General features: G+C 39.4%; 1 protein-coding gene across 1 annotated transcript in view; it reads right to left on the reverse strand.

Moving 5' to 3' along the window:
- Window positions 1-2,224: 2,224 nt before the first annotated feature.
- Window positions 2,225-17,734, reverse strand: part of LOC115045680 (sterile alpha motif domain-containing protein 10-like) — a 49,768-nt gene continuing 34,258 nt past the window's right edge. Inside the window, exons 5-6 of the mRNA XM_029505467.1 lie at window positions 9,367-9,507; window positions 2,225-2,323 (exon numbers count right to left, since the gene is read on the reverse strand). Coding sequence (XP_029361327.1) covers window positions 2,301-2,323; window positions 9,367-9,507 — 164 coding nt within the window. The 3' untranslated portion in view covers window positions 2,225-2,300. The remainder of the gene's footprint in view (window positions 2,324-9,366; window positions 9,508-17,734) is intronic.

The raw sequence follows: 17,734 nt of genomic DNA on the forward strand, positions 1-17,734 counted from the left end.
TAAGATTAGAAAACCACTTTGCGCAGTCCATTTGCACCGGGTAATACAGTTTCAAATCATACATTGATTCAAAAGTCTCATACATTTTTATCCTTCTGTGTCTAAATTTAGCAATAACTGTAAAAACTAAAGAAATTGCCCTCACTGATTTTGACATTGCCCACTGCTTGATTTATTTTGGTCATGTATACTTTCTGATAGCCAATGTGCAAATGCTCCTTTCCCACAGAGTTTTCACTATTTTTGGCTACATGGAAGACTCTTATCAATTACCCTCATATGAAATCAGCTCTGGGGACACCAAATTCTTAGACAGGAAAACAACTGTTTCAATTTTTAGTTTTTTTTAGTAGAACACGTGACAGCTGGAATAACTGCACATAGCCCTGAGAAGCTCTTACGATAAGCTAACGCAGGATGAACGAGGGAAGACTTTTGGTGTTTGCAGAATCTGAGCTGAGAAAAGGGGAAATTTCTTCTAAGTCTATTCTGTTGTTCTGATATGTCCTTTACATCTGTTGGGCACCAGCTTCATAGGAGGACAATCGGTCCATGTAATAAAATTTCCATGCAATAACAACAGACACCTTACAGAAATCAAGAGGGACGCTTCATCTCTATTAGTTTATTCTAAAAACACTTTTTCATCATATTCCACACCATATTTATTCATATCTGTAAAGCAAATAAATATTCTTCACTTTTCCTCTGTTTGCATTTTAAGAAGTTCATCCATCATCTGATAAAGTAAACCAAATGTGTCTGTATTCGCAGAACATCAGGTTCATCCAAAATATGCGTTCTACCAGTTTTAACAGTCAGTTACTTACATTACCCAAAGATTCTTTGTCAAAGGACAGATATAAGGATGTTGAAAGGGGAACATTTGCTCGCTGGGAGATAATGCATGTATGTATGTATTTATATATTTATGTGACTTAAACACCATCATCATAGAAAGCTGTCTAGAGCAACATCAAAGGTGCTTAAGTCAGTCGCGCTGGGAATCTTGCCTCTGGGTTGCTTTGAGAGTGTCTCGGTTGCTGAGCATTTGAAATCACAGTGTCATGTCAGGGAATGGAAACCAGCAAGAACACAACAGCAGAAGCTCGTTGCTCGTATCTGTGCATGAGATGACGTACAGTATACAGTATCGCAGACACTCAAAGGACAGATGGAAGGGGTTAGGCAGGAAAACCATATACTTTTCCCTCAGCACACATCGACAATGCATTTCAACTCTGTGAAAAAAAAAAAAAAATCCTTATTATTTATCCAAGGCATTGCCAATTTTGTTCCCTTAATTGGCTAAAAATTATTGCTTCAAGCAGAGACAGTGATTATCACGTTAACTTCTGTGTCCAGTGGTTCCATTTATTTAATAAAAGACTAAGAACAGTTACAATATACACAGATTAAATTGAATTATTCTACAATGATCATACTGCATATGTAGTTCTAAATTTCTCACGGACATACTGCAGATCAGTTGTAATACCAAAGAAAAAAAAAGATTTGATTATGGGAATGACATTCAACTTTAAGTGTTATTGTTGATCCTCCGAAACTCAAAAGACCTGAGAAGAAAATGCACTGTGAAAAATGGTTGTGGAGTCGAATAAGTTGGCATCACTCCAACGTATTTAAGAGCAGCTCCCTCTGAACAGGCTCACTGAAGGTAAGTGGAGATTGACTTAAGGTCCAGTGGTCACTAGGTAGTGCTTCATGTAAGTCTGTGTTTGTTTACACTGTAATTCAAGCAATGACCAACATGTTTCAGCATCACTGGGTTTATACATTGAAGTTATTTAAAACCATAGCAAAGAACGATTAATATAATAACCTAAACCAAAAGTGCAGAGGAAAACTTTGAATCTTATTTGTGCACATGTGAAGCTTGTTTGTGTGTGTTCCTCAGGCTTCTGATGAAACCGCCCCATCAGTCCAGCCTGAGTGAGACAGGAAAACAAAAAGCACATTTGTCTTGATCAAGCATCTACCAGTGACAGATCTACATCATCACTAGGGCTGTGAACCTTCCATCTTATCATTATGTTACAGTGGGTATCCCTGCCTGAAGTGGGGTTTTGTCTCTGTGTCAGTGTCTGCAAACCAGATTGACTGTGTTGAATGAGAATCCTCCAGAATGGTTGGCATGTCGTCCATAGGCTTGTCCTCTCCCCTTTCACTCATTGATTCTCCGCTCACATATCTGAAGACAGCAGCTCTTCCATGGCTCCTAGAGACGTATTGTGACAGGGGATGAGGGGAAACGGCTGCCAAACGGATCCAGGAATGAGCTAAGAGAAGTTTCCAAAGGAGGCTGCAGACAGAGGGGGCAGAAGGGGGGAGACGGGGTACATAGTTAGGATTCACATAGACAGTAAAAGGAGAGTTAAACGAGCAGCAATGGTTTGTTCTCACATCTAGATCCTGTATTTCCTCACCACACCAAAAATGTGTTCCTCTCACTTATGAAGCTGTTTGTCCTCTTTGTAGAGCCTCTGCTACATAGAAGACATACCAGTTTCGAAAAGCTCTTTTAAGAGCCTTTCCAAATTTCAAGTATTAGGCTCTGAGCCCCACTGAATCAGTATGAGATGTCTTACTCCCCCACAAACACCAATGAGTTATCAAGTAACCACAGAGAAAACATAATATGGCAACATGAAACTCTAGCTGACTGAAAAAGTTCAAGAGGAACAGCAGCACATGAAAATTACTGCAGTGTCACTAATGTCGGAAGTGAAAAAGACAAAAAACGGATGATATTGCCTAGAAGCTCTGATTAATAGAGCGAGTCTCTCTTTAATATCAGTGGCATTATCTATTTCTCTCTCTCGAAACAACAGATGTGACCAGGTGGTTTCTGTGACACCTCAGCAGTTCATTTCTTCCTATGAAGCAGCCTATCCCCTCTCAGGCATTTCAGCTCTAAGCCCCCCCCCACCCCCCTCCCCTTCTGGTTGCCAAGGAAGACATGCCACCTGTCTGAAGGCACAGACAGATGTATTGTGGCACTGGAGTGAACCTAAAACCAGGAAACGATTGAGAGAGAAAGAAGGATAGAGAGGCATCAATATGACTGGAGGCTTCAAGAGAAACAGAGCGAACCACCTCTCCAATAGAAATCCTCTTAAATGAGCTCCTGATGGAGTCATCAGAGCTGAGGCGCAGCAGAGGATGTAAAGAAATGGATGAACAGCAACCAAACAAAATTTGTATTGAAAAGAAATGACACGTTTCCCACTTTTGCTCTGCCCTGTCAAGCACAGTTTCATTCATATTCTAATTGAGAATCTGAATCAGAATCACAAATACTTTATTAATCCCCAGGGGAAATTTAGTTTGTTACAGGTGCTGCTGAATAGAAATAGATATATTACTAGAAATGTGTATTCAGAGCCACAGCTCAACTGGCAGGCACCACACGAAGCCCTGAGTGAAGCTTATCCAGGATGGTCAACAGCACAGGAGGATTTTAGAGCTGGAGGGTTACCAAGATATTCCCCTACAGCAACCAAAGTGTTGCTGAAGAAACTTCTTGCTGCTGAGGGTCAGGGGTCAACAGGTTGTTTTGAACGGATCACCTCTGAGAGTTTGAAACATGGCAGACGGCTCCACAACATAGCATAGGCTGCCTTTGATGAAACTTTGATGCGTTAAGAAGGGAGGAGGTGCTGACTGTTTATCACGAAGATATACCAACAGCCAGAGGCTGAGAGGAAGAAGGGCAAATTACCCCGGCTCTAAATCCTGTCTTCCAAAGCTTTTAACAATTCATATGGTATAACACAACCTAGTCTGCTGGCAATATATTAAATAATGTAGCTGTAGTGTTAAAAAAAAAAAGAAGTGAATAAATACAAGCGTCACTGTAAAAAATAAATTAATAAAGAAACGTCAAGAAGCAGGAGTTTTCCAAACCATGAAAGGTATGTAGAAGAGACAACAGACTGTGAAATTATGCAATGCAAGGTATAGCGTTGAAGGTTGAAGGAGTGCATCAGCCTGTATCTACTGCATATTTGCATTTGACTGATTTAAATTTCCACACTGCATGAATTTTAACTGCAACAGATCCACGACCTGAAACTTTGCCCCAAGTTTAAACAAATGCTAGAGCAACAAAGTTTTGAATTCACAACATGTGAAAGGTAGCAGTGAAAAGTTTCTTCATGGCAATGAAGTTCTGTACTGCGGGTGTTTAGCCATTGCCAATCATGTGAGAAATCTGAACACACGGAGCGGCACATAGCAGACAGCAAGTGGGATTATTCTGCAGTGGAATGATTTTTACCCTTTTCTTCCCCACTGTGAAACTAATTGTAATGGTTGAAACCCACTTTATCTGACATCAGCTGAACTTGTCCATGGTCCCTCTGCTCAATGAAGGATGAAAAAGAATACGATATTGGATATATAATATAGGTATGATATTTTAGGAGTATGCGTTTTACATACTGAAATTGTCTTTGTTCACTGTTTTGCATAAAAACATGAAAATGTCATGTTTATGATCATTCTCTGCCAACAACAAATAACCGGAGATTTAAAGCTTGTGCTCATTTTCTAAAATGTTTGTACTTTATAATTCCCCCTGCTGTCTACAGTCTTGAGCTTCATCTTGATGCAATTTTTTTTTTAACTCCAAAAGCATCAGATGCAGTGTTATGTATTTAACAGAAACATGAAATTCAATAGTCCATTCAGGTTTTCTGTCTTAGTAGTTGAGGAGGTAAATAAGGCAGTGAGAAACACCCAGCAGGTAGCGTGCTCAGAAGTGATCTGATGCTTGTCTTCACTCAGGAGGCAAAGAAAACAGCAAACTGTGATCATGCTCCACCTAACACGTAACTTGTATTCACCATCTTTTCCATCAGCTTCTCCCAGGAAGGATCGTTTTGGTATTTACCTGGAGCCAAGTCATCAACAGATGTCTTGATGGTTAAAGCAGGCAAGAGTTATGCCCTTGTGAGACAACCAAATTGCTCAAGATATTTAGAAAAACTCAAAAACACTAAAAGGTCTTGGATTTTTTAAAGTTATTTTTCGGGGAAAAGTTGAATGTATTTCTAAATCGACATATTCTGGTAGATCATAAATGGATGATGGCTTTTGGTAAATGTACAAATGTAAATGATGACTCCCTTTTTTAATCTCAGCTTCTCCAACCTCTGAGGAAAATACCTGGCTTTGAGCCACTAAGTTCTGCCTAAAATTGACCAGCTTATTCTCTTAAATAAGCTGCCTGCTTTATCTGAGAATTCTCCGGATGGGAGCAGCAAGAATGACCCCAAAGCAAACATTAAAGTTACAGCTTGAAAACAAAATAATGAATTGAGGGGAAGCTTGAGAGCTGTTCAACTCTAAATTAGGTGATAATTCTGTATGGGTTTCTCAGTATAAGTGAGACCACTCACACAAACAAGTACTTGTATTACTAAAATATCAAATTAACATGGAGATCATCTTCAAATAATTTTTTTATGGACCACATAAAAAAAATCATAAAAAATCTCTTTCAGTGAAAGAATTTTTTCCTCTTCATTTTGTGCAGAGAACAACATTTTCAAAGATAATCTGCAACAAAAGTAATGTGATTCCATGTTGAGTGTGAAATGTTATTATGCTGCTTTGAGCAAATGGGCCTGGCAGAGACAGATTAGCTTGGTGTAGTAAGCAGTGCCCCGCAGCCAGGGAATCATAGCTCTATCAGACCATGTCCATGTCCCCAATTAACCTCTTTGTTCGTCTCATTTCTAAATTTCAGTAATTTTTAAATTCAGCCCCTTTATTTTTCTGCATCTGTTCATCATTTCACCCCCAGTCAAAGTTAGTTCTCTGTATTTCCTTCTTTTCTCCCCTCTCCGTAGTTAAATGTAACCTCCCAGCTGATTCTATGCTTTTTCTGATCATTCGTTCCTTAAATTCTATATCACGCCTCTGCATTTCATGTCATTTGTCAAAAAGAGTTGGAAATCGAAGGAGAACTAATGCTTGTTAAAGTGTAAGAAATCACCAAGGAAATATTTTTACAATGCTGATGAGAAAAATGTGAAAGCCTCGTAAGAGTTGTGTTAAATTCTGCTATCATGGCTCAGTTCAGAGACAGTCTCACATCAGAATCCAGCTTATTTGTATTTTCATCCTCTTTTCAAACGTTACTGTGAGATCAATATTTAATTTTTGGTAAATCCAATGGGGATGAATCAGACCTGTCGGGCAGTGTGACATAAGGCTGTACTAAATCACACCATAATTGTAAATGTATCTGGAGAATTGTTCAGTGAGAGAAGATGGAAGGGAGAGGGTGTGTGCGTGAGAGAGATTGCGTGCGTGCGTGTGTGTGCTTGTGTGTTTGAGATCTGCGAGCAACAACAAGCATGACAGGAAATTCAGAATGTGCATTAGCTTGTATGTGATGTCTGGCTCTTTCTTTCTCACCTCCAGCCCACATCTTTCCATCTAACCATCACCATGCCTCTCCGGAAACATCACCTCTTATTTGCCACTCAAAACATCAGCATAATTTTTTCCCCAACAAGGACCAAAAGAGAATTTGCATCCAAGCTAGCAGCTCTGCACTCAAAATGAGAGACGAGGACAATGTTTATGTGTTAATGTTTTGCGTGTCCAATGTTTTTTGTGCTGACTATTTTAGATTGGTCTGCTCACACATTTACTAATTTGTGCTAAACATCAATTACATCTTCTGGATAGCTACCGGTCCAATAGTTGCTGATATATATATATATATATATATATATATATATTTTTTTTTTTTTTTTTTTTTTTCAAATTATAATCAGTGGTGCATAGCATGATGATAAATTTATAAACAGTTAATAAGATATTTCAACATTTGTTGCAAAGCAGAGGATCAGGCTGTAGACACAACATTTCATGGCAACCTATCAAATTTTTTTCTGACATATTTCATTCTGGACCAAAGTGGTGGATCGACAGACTGGTTGACGTTACCATCCTAGGAGTCAGGAGCCAGCATCACTGAAATTATGTACATGCTGTGTGACTCATTCAGAGAAATTTGATGCTGATGGCCTTTGCAGGTTTTTTTTTTTTCCCCGCATAGGGTTCATTCAGTTCAGCATTTGGAAAGACAGCTGGGATGCACAGACGTGGCTTCTTGACTGAATTGTCAGTTGCCATTGTAGATAATGAGGGACATCACTGTCTCCATGAAAATACTTTAACATGAAACTACAGTAAAACATAACTTCTGGCTGGATTATTTTCACAGCCATTGCGACTTAATGATTGAAAAGTTTTAAACTCAGAAAAGATGGCATTGAACATTATCATGATATATTCAACTTATTTATAATTTGCCAAGTATTCAAATGCAGGACAGTCAATATTTCCTCATTACATGAACAGAAAATGAAAATGTAGTGTTATGTTGACCGCAAAATGTATTTTCTGTTACGGTTTAGCTGTGAATAAACAGAATTTCTTGGCGATATTGCTGTGACAGGATTGTCATTATATAGCACATGTAAACCTTCATCATCCCTGCCCTCATCTCCGCCCTTATCACCACCTCATCGTGCTTCTCCTCTCAGCACTGGAACACCGCATTATCACTCCTTCAGGTGCCTGTATGTCACATGAGTACCCCCCCCAACCCTGTGAATCTCAGATGTTTTACTATGAAGCCACCAAATCAGCTTGCCCTTATAGCTTAGAGTCATAGCCTGCTGAACTGGTAAATTACATTTGCATTGCTTTATCAATAGCGGTGTCCACCAGCAATTTCACTCAGTTTCTTTACAAGTCAATTTCTTTCCTCCTCTCAGTTTAATTCAGTTTCATACCATTCAGAATGCTTGGCTGGCATGAATTTAATCAAACACCTTTTCCCACCATGTGTGTAAGAGGAATTAACTAAAATCATAAGAGAGGAAATGGTAAATGGGACAAAATATGGGGAGTTTTGGTATCATGGTGAGCCTTTGGTTTGTGGCAAAAGCCAAATAATTTTACATGGCATTTTTATTTGCAGTTTAAATCTGTAGAGATTGACCTCTTTCCGTTGGTGTCATTCTATCTCTCTTTCTCTCACACACATTTTGTTTGTTATTGCACAAAGCCATCTGTACATGCAACAATGAAAAACACTGTGAGATTCCAAAGGTGGTTTGTGGAAGCATTTAAATTTAATTTATTTAATCATCTTTGCAAAGATTTAGGGTAGAGCAGCCGGAACACAAATGATCAGGAAGTGACAGTTTGAGCTGGCTAACTTTGCTCTTTAATTTGCTTGAATGTATATGGTGGTTGTTATAGCCCCTGCGCTGTGGGTTTATAATGATCAGCTTAATGGCAAAAACTGCTCGACTGCTTTGGCTGAACTAACACATTATTCTATTTTGGTCATAAAGAAAATTTGACCATTTAGAGCAGATTGTTCTGCAGTTATTTATTATTTTCGTGGCTCGGCTCGGCTCGGCTCTACGGGATACTCTGTGAATAAAAGGAGCTCAGTAAAACATCCGCACACTTAACTTGCCTCTTGCTCCAGAGGTAAATTACTAAGAAGAATACTGGAAACTACAATGACAACAAGCTGCAATCCCCCTTAAATGCTGCTGATCTCCTTTTAATTCTGGGAATGAGCTCAGTCATGATGCTGCAGCTGAATATATGTCATGTTCTCGATGATTATGGTATACAAAAGAAACACAGAGTGAAATAGCCAGAAGGTGCATTGTGCATCTTGCTAAGAATACAAAAAGTAAGGCAACATTAAATGTGCCTTTATTACCTTCACTGAAGAATTATACGCGCATATATATATATAAATGTGTGTGTTGTCATGTTTACAGGAAACATTTTGTCGCTAAACTTGGAACATTTGAAATCCAGTCCTATACAGAAAAACGAAATTATGTGGGCATTACATGAACCCAGAAAACAATCAGCTGCAACAAAACAGCCAAAACATATTGGCAAGGAGCAAATCACCTACACTGCTGAATCCAGGTCAGCAGAGATTTACCGAGCCGGTTCATTGATGACTGGATAATAAAAGTGTTTACCAAAGCCATCATTCAGAGGCACAGCGGCAAATCAAGAGCTCCCATCAATAAAACCACACACAGCCACAAACAATTGCACTTGGATGCCCAGTTCCACATATGTCACAGCAGGCATGCATGTCCCTAGTCTAACGCCTTCCAATTTAGCCAAAAACCAATGCACAACCCTCTGTTTGTCAATCTCTTTCCTTTCTCTTACCCTCGCTCACACACACACACACACACACACACACACAAGGAAAAGAGTGCAAACAGAAATGTAAAGTTAAGTGGTTATTCACATCTTTGCCCTCTTTTCACTTACTTCTACTCAGGAGCTGCAGATTGCGGACCTCTTCTCTGACCTGCAACTGGAGGACTTGTTGGAGGACCTCCTGTCTCAGCGTCTCCTGCACGATTCCCATCCTCTCTAGCTTCTCCCCATTCAAACGCAGCAATGCCCTTCCTGCCAAGAGGACACATAAATTAAATTAAAAAAATGAATTGCTCCATTGATTTCCACAATCCCTCCTTTGCAGAGCATAAGTATGTCCATAGGACTTAAGGTAATTAGTAACTTCATTTGTCTGGAAAAAATAAAGGATTTAAGTAAGTCAGACATAAAAAAAAAAAAAAAGTGAACATTTCTAATTAAGTCTCCAGATTTTCTATCTATAAGCACTATTTTGGCATCTGATAGGTGATTCATAGCATATTTTAACTGTGCTTTATACGAAATATTATGTAAATGTGTATGTTTCATGCAAATGAATTATAGTGTGATAGAAAGCATTTATTAAATGTTCTCCAAGGAATGGTTAAATAGAGGGACTCAAAGAGACTAAAGTTACATGTTGCAAAATAAATTATCCAAAAATAACAAACAAAATGTACTTCACTGTCTCCCTGTGTTGATGCAGGTTTCCCCGCAGTCTTTACACACATGTATTTGACATGGAAATTAAACTTTTAATTTCCATTTGGCTTACTTATTATATGTGATGAGAAAGTGTCTGGAACTGTATATTTGTTGTTTTCTTCAATGTATAGTCATCTTTATGCTTTATGCTCACAACACACTACCCTACTTTAGATCCAAGGAGAATGGTGCGTGTTTTCGAGTAAGCACTACAGCTTCGCAGTAGAGAAGCTCACATTGGGAGGATTACTGAGTCTGGACTTTTTCTGTGGTTGAGTTTGGTCGTCAACCCTGGGGACAAATACATTTAACGTGCCATTACCCACAGTCCAGTTTTTACAACAAAGCTGTAACCAACACAAATACTAAGGAATTACGAAATACTTAATAATTGGCAAAAAGGTAAAAATACAAACCTAAACATACAACACAACAAATCGCAAAACAAAGCACAGGTTGCCATGAGTAAGGAAGCTATGTCCTTCACTGACGCAGACAGAAGAGGAATCTATCATACTTGCTACAGCTCCTTAAGGTGCCCAAATCATAATTAGGGTCATTACTCAGGCAGCTCACTCTCTGTATCCGTCCATTCATTCCTATTTCCTAGCTTTGCTCATCGGCACTCCCTTTCCTTCTTCTCTTTAATTTTCCACCTGCGCATTATGTTTGCACTGCAGACCAAGCTTCTAAATTATGTTTTGTATATGCCTCATATGCATAGCAAAAAGCCTTGTTCTGTCTCGCTCTCTCACACACACATATGCACATACACTTGTCACATATTTATCAAGTGCTGCCGATAAGCACGCATGTGAGAAGAGTGCAAAGAGCACAGGGGAGGAGATGAAAGAACAGAGGAGAACAAAAGAGAAGTGGACTAGAGAAATGTAAATGAAAAAAGAACTTCAGTCTTTTATACTCTGTGTCCCTTTTCTCAGCTCATGAAATATAAATATCCTTTAATAGGGAGTAGACAGTCATATTTTATAAGACAGGCTTTAGGCTGAAGAACAGATGTGTCCGTGTAATCATGATGGACTGAGGCGGGACTGGTTGTAACCCTGAGAGAACTCAGGCCTAGGCTGCGTCTCTGATAAATATATCGAGAAAAAATAATGGTAACATCCATTTACATATTAATACAACAATTTTGAAAAAACTAATTGAGTTTTTGAAAAACCTGTGGGACTATATCAGCCACCAGGACTTTTTGAACTCCATGAGTGGTGTATGTGACTGAAATATTTGAAGTCTTCCAAATGTCTAATTTCTTGACTCATCTTCTGACCGATGCACTCTCAAAATTCATACTGCAACTCTAATCCAATCTATGAACTCGCTTGTTTGCTTTGCATCTTTTCTTTCACCATTACAATTTCTTATTTTTTGTCCAGATGCAATGGTCGGAAAGGCAAGAGTCGCATGAAGAAGTAGCTCTTATTTTGAAGGGCATGTGACCTATCAGGTTTTCCCAGGCACAAGCTAACTTTCATATTCGTGCTGTGACTGACTGGCTGACTGACACACTGGAAAGAGGGAACGTAACGTAATTATATACATTCTTGTTTATTAACATGTCAAGAACGATATTTTAAATATGAAAACAATTTCATTATTTCTGTTTTGAAATAATATATAATGGATGCCAACTGCAGTGGACACCAGGAAAATTTGAATGTATCCAATAACTGTGCATTGTTGTAGGAGAAAGAAGTGAAGCAGAGAGGATTCTATACCGGATAGTAGAAGGATATTCAGGTTTGGAGCTGTCAGATGAGGAAAAGGATGAGGATGAGTATCAGCCTGTGATAGGGGAAGATAGTGATGAAGAAATAGAGGAAGAAAATGCAGGAGAATGTGATGAGACAGAATGAGTCTGAGCCAGAGAGGGAGCAGGAGCGTCGTCGTGCTCTCTGCGCCAGGACTAAATTGTTATATTTTGTTTCAGGCTAATGTATTCAATCCCATTATCATGTAATATTAAATAAATATTGTTAATATTGTAGTAGGACAATGCGTTATGTTGTTTCCTAAAAATAAGATTATAAGGTTGGTCTACAGTGAGTCATCACATCCCTTCATGCAATAATCTAAATTGATGTGGAAAATTTTAGCTGTTTCTTCTTTTATTAACTTGGATTCATTTTTATATTTTTCCATCCATCATAATAGCTTCACACCTGTGCTACCTGGGCTACCTGCCTATCAAGATGACACTAAGATCTGAGTCCAATCCAGTACATCGATGACAAAATCTTTGAAGATCTGGCATCTTTTACAAATCTGAGACGGCTGCAAACTACAGGAGTGTCAGTGGATACTACTGCCCGAGAAATCAAGATTTTCTTTGACATTGCAGTACACATGGCCTGCCTTGGTTATCCCAGAGCCAAAGTGTTTTGGGCTAAAAAAAAAAAAAAACCAAAGTGCCAGTTATTAGTAGGAAAACATGCTTACAGGATTATCACTGCTGAAATATCCAGAGGAAGAAGAAATTCAGAACTGTTTATATTCTAGGTCTGTAGAACCTAACACACATTTCAAGCAACAAGAGAGATACAGAATTAAAATTTTTGATCAAATTAAATGTGTTCTTGGGTTAACATCGCTCTAAAGACATAATCTACTCATTTTTTGTATTTACTAAAGTCAGCTCTATTTTCAAAAGGAAATTGTGCCATTGTCCTCCACAGTGGACACACTGTGAAATTAAAATAAAAAAATATTTTCCAAAAAATTTTAATTGTAAGGTGTTTTAGGCCCAAATAGGTAGGAAATCACACACACTTTGGTTTTCAGCTTCTATGGATGCAGTTGTACGGTGAGAAATAGATTTTAGAACAATTTAAATTTGAATTTGCATGTTGCAATCATAATGTACACACATATGTACACACAATACACACTTCATGCAGCAACATGTTCCTGCCTATACCCCCCCTCCATGCCTATCTCACTCTCTCGCTCTCTCTCTCTCTCTCTCCCATTCTCAACCCAATCGGTCGAGGCAGATGGCCGCCCCCCCCTGAGCCTGGTTCTGCCCGAGGTTTCTGCCTCTTAAAGGAAGTTTTTTCTTGCCACTGTTGCCAAGTGCTTGCTCATCGGGGGATTTGTTGGGTCTCTTTAAATAATTTTATAAAGAGTTTGGTCTAGACCTGCTCTATATGTAAAGTGCCTTGATGCAACTTTGTTATGATTTGGCGCCATACAATCAAATCTGATTTGATTTGATTTGATTTGACATGATTATATACTACAATCTGTTGTGTGTGCGAAACGGTGCCCATATATGTTGCCGACAATAACAAGCTAGTGCTAGCTGGCAATAGCTAACTAACATTAAAAAGTCAATCGTGCTCATTAAAAAAAATTTAATGTACAATTACCATGGTGAAATTACGCATACAATGTTTAGCCAGCCGGATCTGGCAGCGTGCCTAATCTCATGCTTTTATCAGCAAAAACATAATCCATGCACTTATTAGCTGTATTGAAATCAGCTTTCTATTCAAAGGGTTATATTTCTTGGATGAAGCCCAGACTGTAAGGGTTATTCTTCATCTTCCACCTGGTAAGTTTTGTGAAGGACTTGTATTGAAATTACAGTGGAACCTACCTAAAGTGGTCACTGTTAAAGTGAGCCTCTGTTCATATTGATCTCAAACCTTGGCACAGTATCATTCATGTAATGCTTGAAATGGCTGCAGTAGTCACACATTTATGATCAAAAAGGGACCGAATCATGTATTTATCTCTATGAGAGGGTCCCACAGTATTGCCATCATATTGTTGCCAATTATTATAGTTAGAAGCTACGCATTTATATCTAAATTCATGCTATTCCTGACAGACAGTTGCTTTTTGTTCTTGATTAAGGAGCGAAGAATGACAGTCAGCTGGAGGCCCAAAGCATGTGTGTGGAGGGAGAGGAAGGGTCGAGCTGTAGCACCACACAAGTGTCAGGCCCCAGTACTGTAACAATCCCATCCCCAAGCAGCACTAGATCCCAGTGAGGCCCCAGCAGTCCATCTGATTCAGGGCAGGAGACATACAGTTTCTAATCGAGCTGATGAGGCATGTAATAGATAAGAGAAGTTCAATCAGTGGAACCATTTATAGAGATCAATTTGACCTGTAAGGATGTGTTCACCATAACATCATAATCTATCTATATATATCTTGACCTGCTATTCAGTTTTGACAACAACACGTATTTACTTTTCTGGAAAGACACTGACTCTGGCACGGGACAGATTAATCTACTTCAGCCCAAACAATCAAAAAGCATTGTTGAATAGGTTGTTTTTAAACATATGATGCGGTATGACAGACTATAGAAAAAGCACACATCCATGTTTAGTGAAGTTTCCATCTGTATTGTTTTGTTTTGTTTTTTTAGCTTATCAAATAAATTATAAACAGAGTATTTATTTGAGTCAGACATTGTAATTGTTTCAGTGATTTTCCTCTCACAGGGAGCACCTGGAGTCGGATGGAAATGAGCTCCCCCTGAACCTGCAGGAGCTCAACAGCAGGATCAAGAGGGGAAAGGGGGGCAAAAAAGTTGTGGGAGGACAGGCCAATTTAGCCTGGTCTTTGATCCAGCAAAAGTGTCTCGAAAATGGCAGACCCTTGTCGATGGGTATAAAGGGGTGATTAGGTTTCAATTTTATGATGTGATGGATTCACTATTAGGAGGGCAGCATGACATTCAGTTCCCAGTTTTGGGAGACAACAAGGGGGGCCTAAATATCCATAGGCCGAAGGTGCTGGGTGCAGAGGCAGGGCGGGAACAGCCACCAAGCACAGGGGATAGTGCAGGGACTACTCCTAAACCAAGCGCACGTAGGCTGAGGGGGCTGAGGGGAGAAGCAAACTTGCTCATAGAAATAATCCAGGAGGCAGAAAATGCAAGTGAAAGGAGACATCATGAACTCCTTGAGGAATTAAGAGCTCAGCGGATCTCCTTTGAAAAAAATCATGCATCTTAACAAAAAATAGACCCTTGGTCATTGTTCAGTTCAGTCCTGTCTGTTCTGTTCACACACACCCTGTTGAATTTGTTGTTTGAAATCGTTCACAATAAAAAAAAAAAAAAAAACCCTCGTAATTTTGTAGTTATTGTCAGTTTTTGTGGACGAGTAAGCACAATGCCATATAATAAGGCCTGCATATCCATGTGCCTGAACAGCCCCAAGCATCATCCATGTGATGGCCAAGTAGTCATTACAACATTGCTTCTTATGCAGTGATTACATTTGAATCATTGCTGTTGATCCTAATCCTCGGCACTACTGCAAGACTATATAAACTCTATTCAATGGGTAAAATATGAGAAATGTTAAGTACATAATGTGAAACAGAAGAACAAAATAGTAAAGTAGAAGAAGTTAGGTCATTAACCTTGCGCAATAATTTATTATATTATACATATTTTATTATGATGACAACTGCCTTGAATGTGCAGCAAAAAGGAACACTGTGCAAATAAGAAATAAAAAAATAACAGATCTGTTGTTGAAGATGTACTATTCAAACGTTCTCATCCTCATGACGAGGGCAACCAGCAGGATGGCTGCAGGTCCGGAGCAGAGGTTGTGGAGCATGCAGGTTGACGTGATCAGCATGATCACCACATCCAGCCTGGCGTTTTGGAGATCCCTCATTCTCCTCCACTTGCATTTGAGTCTGCCAAAAGATGACATTTCAGAGATGAACCAGAACAGGTTTAAGAATCCACCCTGAGATTGGGAGGTTCTGAGTTTGAGCGCTAAAGGGTCTCAACACTTCAACACTTCGCACACCTGTAGGATAGCACAGAATAACACATGTAACTCTCAATCAGGTTATTTCAAAAGTTTTATTCATGACATTATTTCCAGTCTATTAATCATTTTTATGATCAACCTGTGTGCCGATGATTGGGACAAACTGAACTTGTCTGAGATTTCCCTGAAGCTATTCTGGTTTGCCATGCACCAGAGGAAGAGTGCAACCCGTGAATGCATAATTGATCCCAAACATTCAACAAATTATCAGGAGAAATGTATTTCATGTTATGGTTATTGGACTAAAATACCAGGGCACCGGCCTACCTTTTGTTTGAGAGGAATCTGACTTCCTTCGTCATGCTGGTCCTCAGTCATACCTTGCTGTGTGAGCACCTCAATGAGGTAGTCAAATTGGAAGTGGGTGACCTGAGGATGGCGGTGAAATGTCCGCTCATCCATTTGGAACAGAAGCTCCCATTCCACGCCAGTTTTCAATATTGTTGTCTTTTGCGGGACCAATTGAGCAAATGCATTGCTGGAAATTAAGATGAGACAGGCTTAATGGGGAAATAGCAAAATCGTGATAATGTCATTCATCGTTTAGGAGCTAGGCCATTCTCTTTACTGCAGGATATTGAATTATTGGTCTCCAGTGTTTGCTATTCAACTGTGCGTGTGTGTGCGTCAGTGAGAGAGAGAGATGGCACTATCAACAGCGGAAGCAGACCATCACTAGGCTGCAAGTGTAAATTTCTAGTCTACTGCTCACATTGCACATTGGTGGATTGGGGTCTTGCTCATGAGCTAGTGGTCAGATGCCTTCAGGTGGCTGGTCTCCAGCGTTAGAAAAAGTTTATCATAGCAACGTTTTGCTCATTCATCAACTAATGTTACCGCACCACCACTGGCACCTGCCCTGACGTTAGCTAGTTTTCAGCGCATTAATCAATACAACATACGTTAATAACGACATATAACGTGAAATATGAAGTAGAAGCTTCTGTTACCTTTTGCGCAGTTTCCCCTCCTCCATTTCACTGAAAATAGCAATTTGCAGGCACCTTTGGCGATGGAAATGATGACGCGCACATCCAATTAGGTCCGTCATGTTGGTTTGTTAACATACCAGGATTCCTTGCGCGCAAACGGAAGTCCAACTTTTGCCTGGAACGGTTTGAGGTCGTGACTCGGAAATTTCCGAGTTACATGTTGCCTGTGTTTGTTTGTAGCCTGCTGGCAACAACTTAGCACGAGTCTTACTTGCGAACATGAATGGAGCAAATGGAGCAAGTGGAGCAAAGGCTGGGAGAAAAAGGAGTGTGGTTTGGGCGGACCTTTCACCTGTGGGGAAAAAATCGATTCAATATGCTAAAAAAGTTTTATATTTATTCATAAAAGTGTGGTATTGACAACCACTGGTGTGTATGATTGTGTGTGTGTGTGTGTGTGTATAAATATGGTACTTTAGACTGATTATTTACTTCCAAAGGTGCGCTCTGTTTCTAGCCTACAGAATGAAACTGATTGTCTGTGAGAGCTACATGACATAACAATCCATTATTTTTTATTCTTTGCACGTACCTGAATTATTTTCACACACACACACACACACACACACACACACACGCTAGCACGCCTTTGACAGTGTATACACACTCGTCCTCAACCTATTCACCCCATCTCCCATATATGCCAGTTTGTCCTACAAAAATCACCATCCTTGCTCTGTGTGTGTGTACAAAAGAGAAAAGGAGATGACTGGAGCTGAAATCAATTCCCCTCAGACAGTGTTAATACAGCTCCTAATAATTGCCTGCAGATAGGGAAAGCAGTGCCGTCAAAAGGAGAAAGGAGACATAAAAACAAAGCTGTTTCAATAGAGATCTCTTCTCTCAATTTGGCTTCAAAATAAACTGCTTATTAACAATGTCTGTGGGCAAATGCGAAGCAGCTTTGCTTTGGCTAAAGCAATAATGACTCCTAAACCACCCTAAAAAACA

Source organism: Echeneis naucrates, chromosome 7 (assembly GCF_900963305.1).
Source record: "Echeneis naucrates chromosome 7, fEcheNa1.1, whole genome shotgun sequence".
NCBI classification, from domain to species: Eukaryota; Metazoa; Chordata; class Actinopteri; order Carangiformes; family Echeneidae; genus Echeneis; species Echeneis naucrates.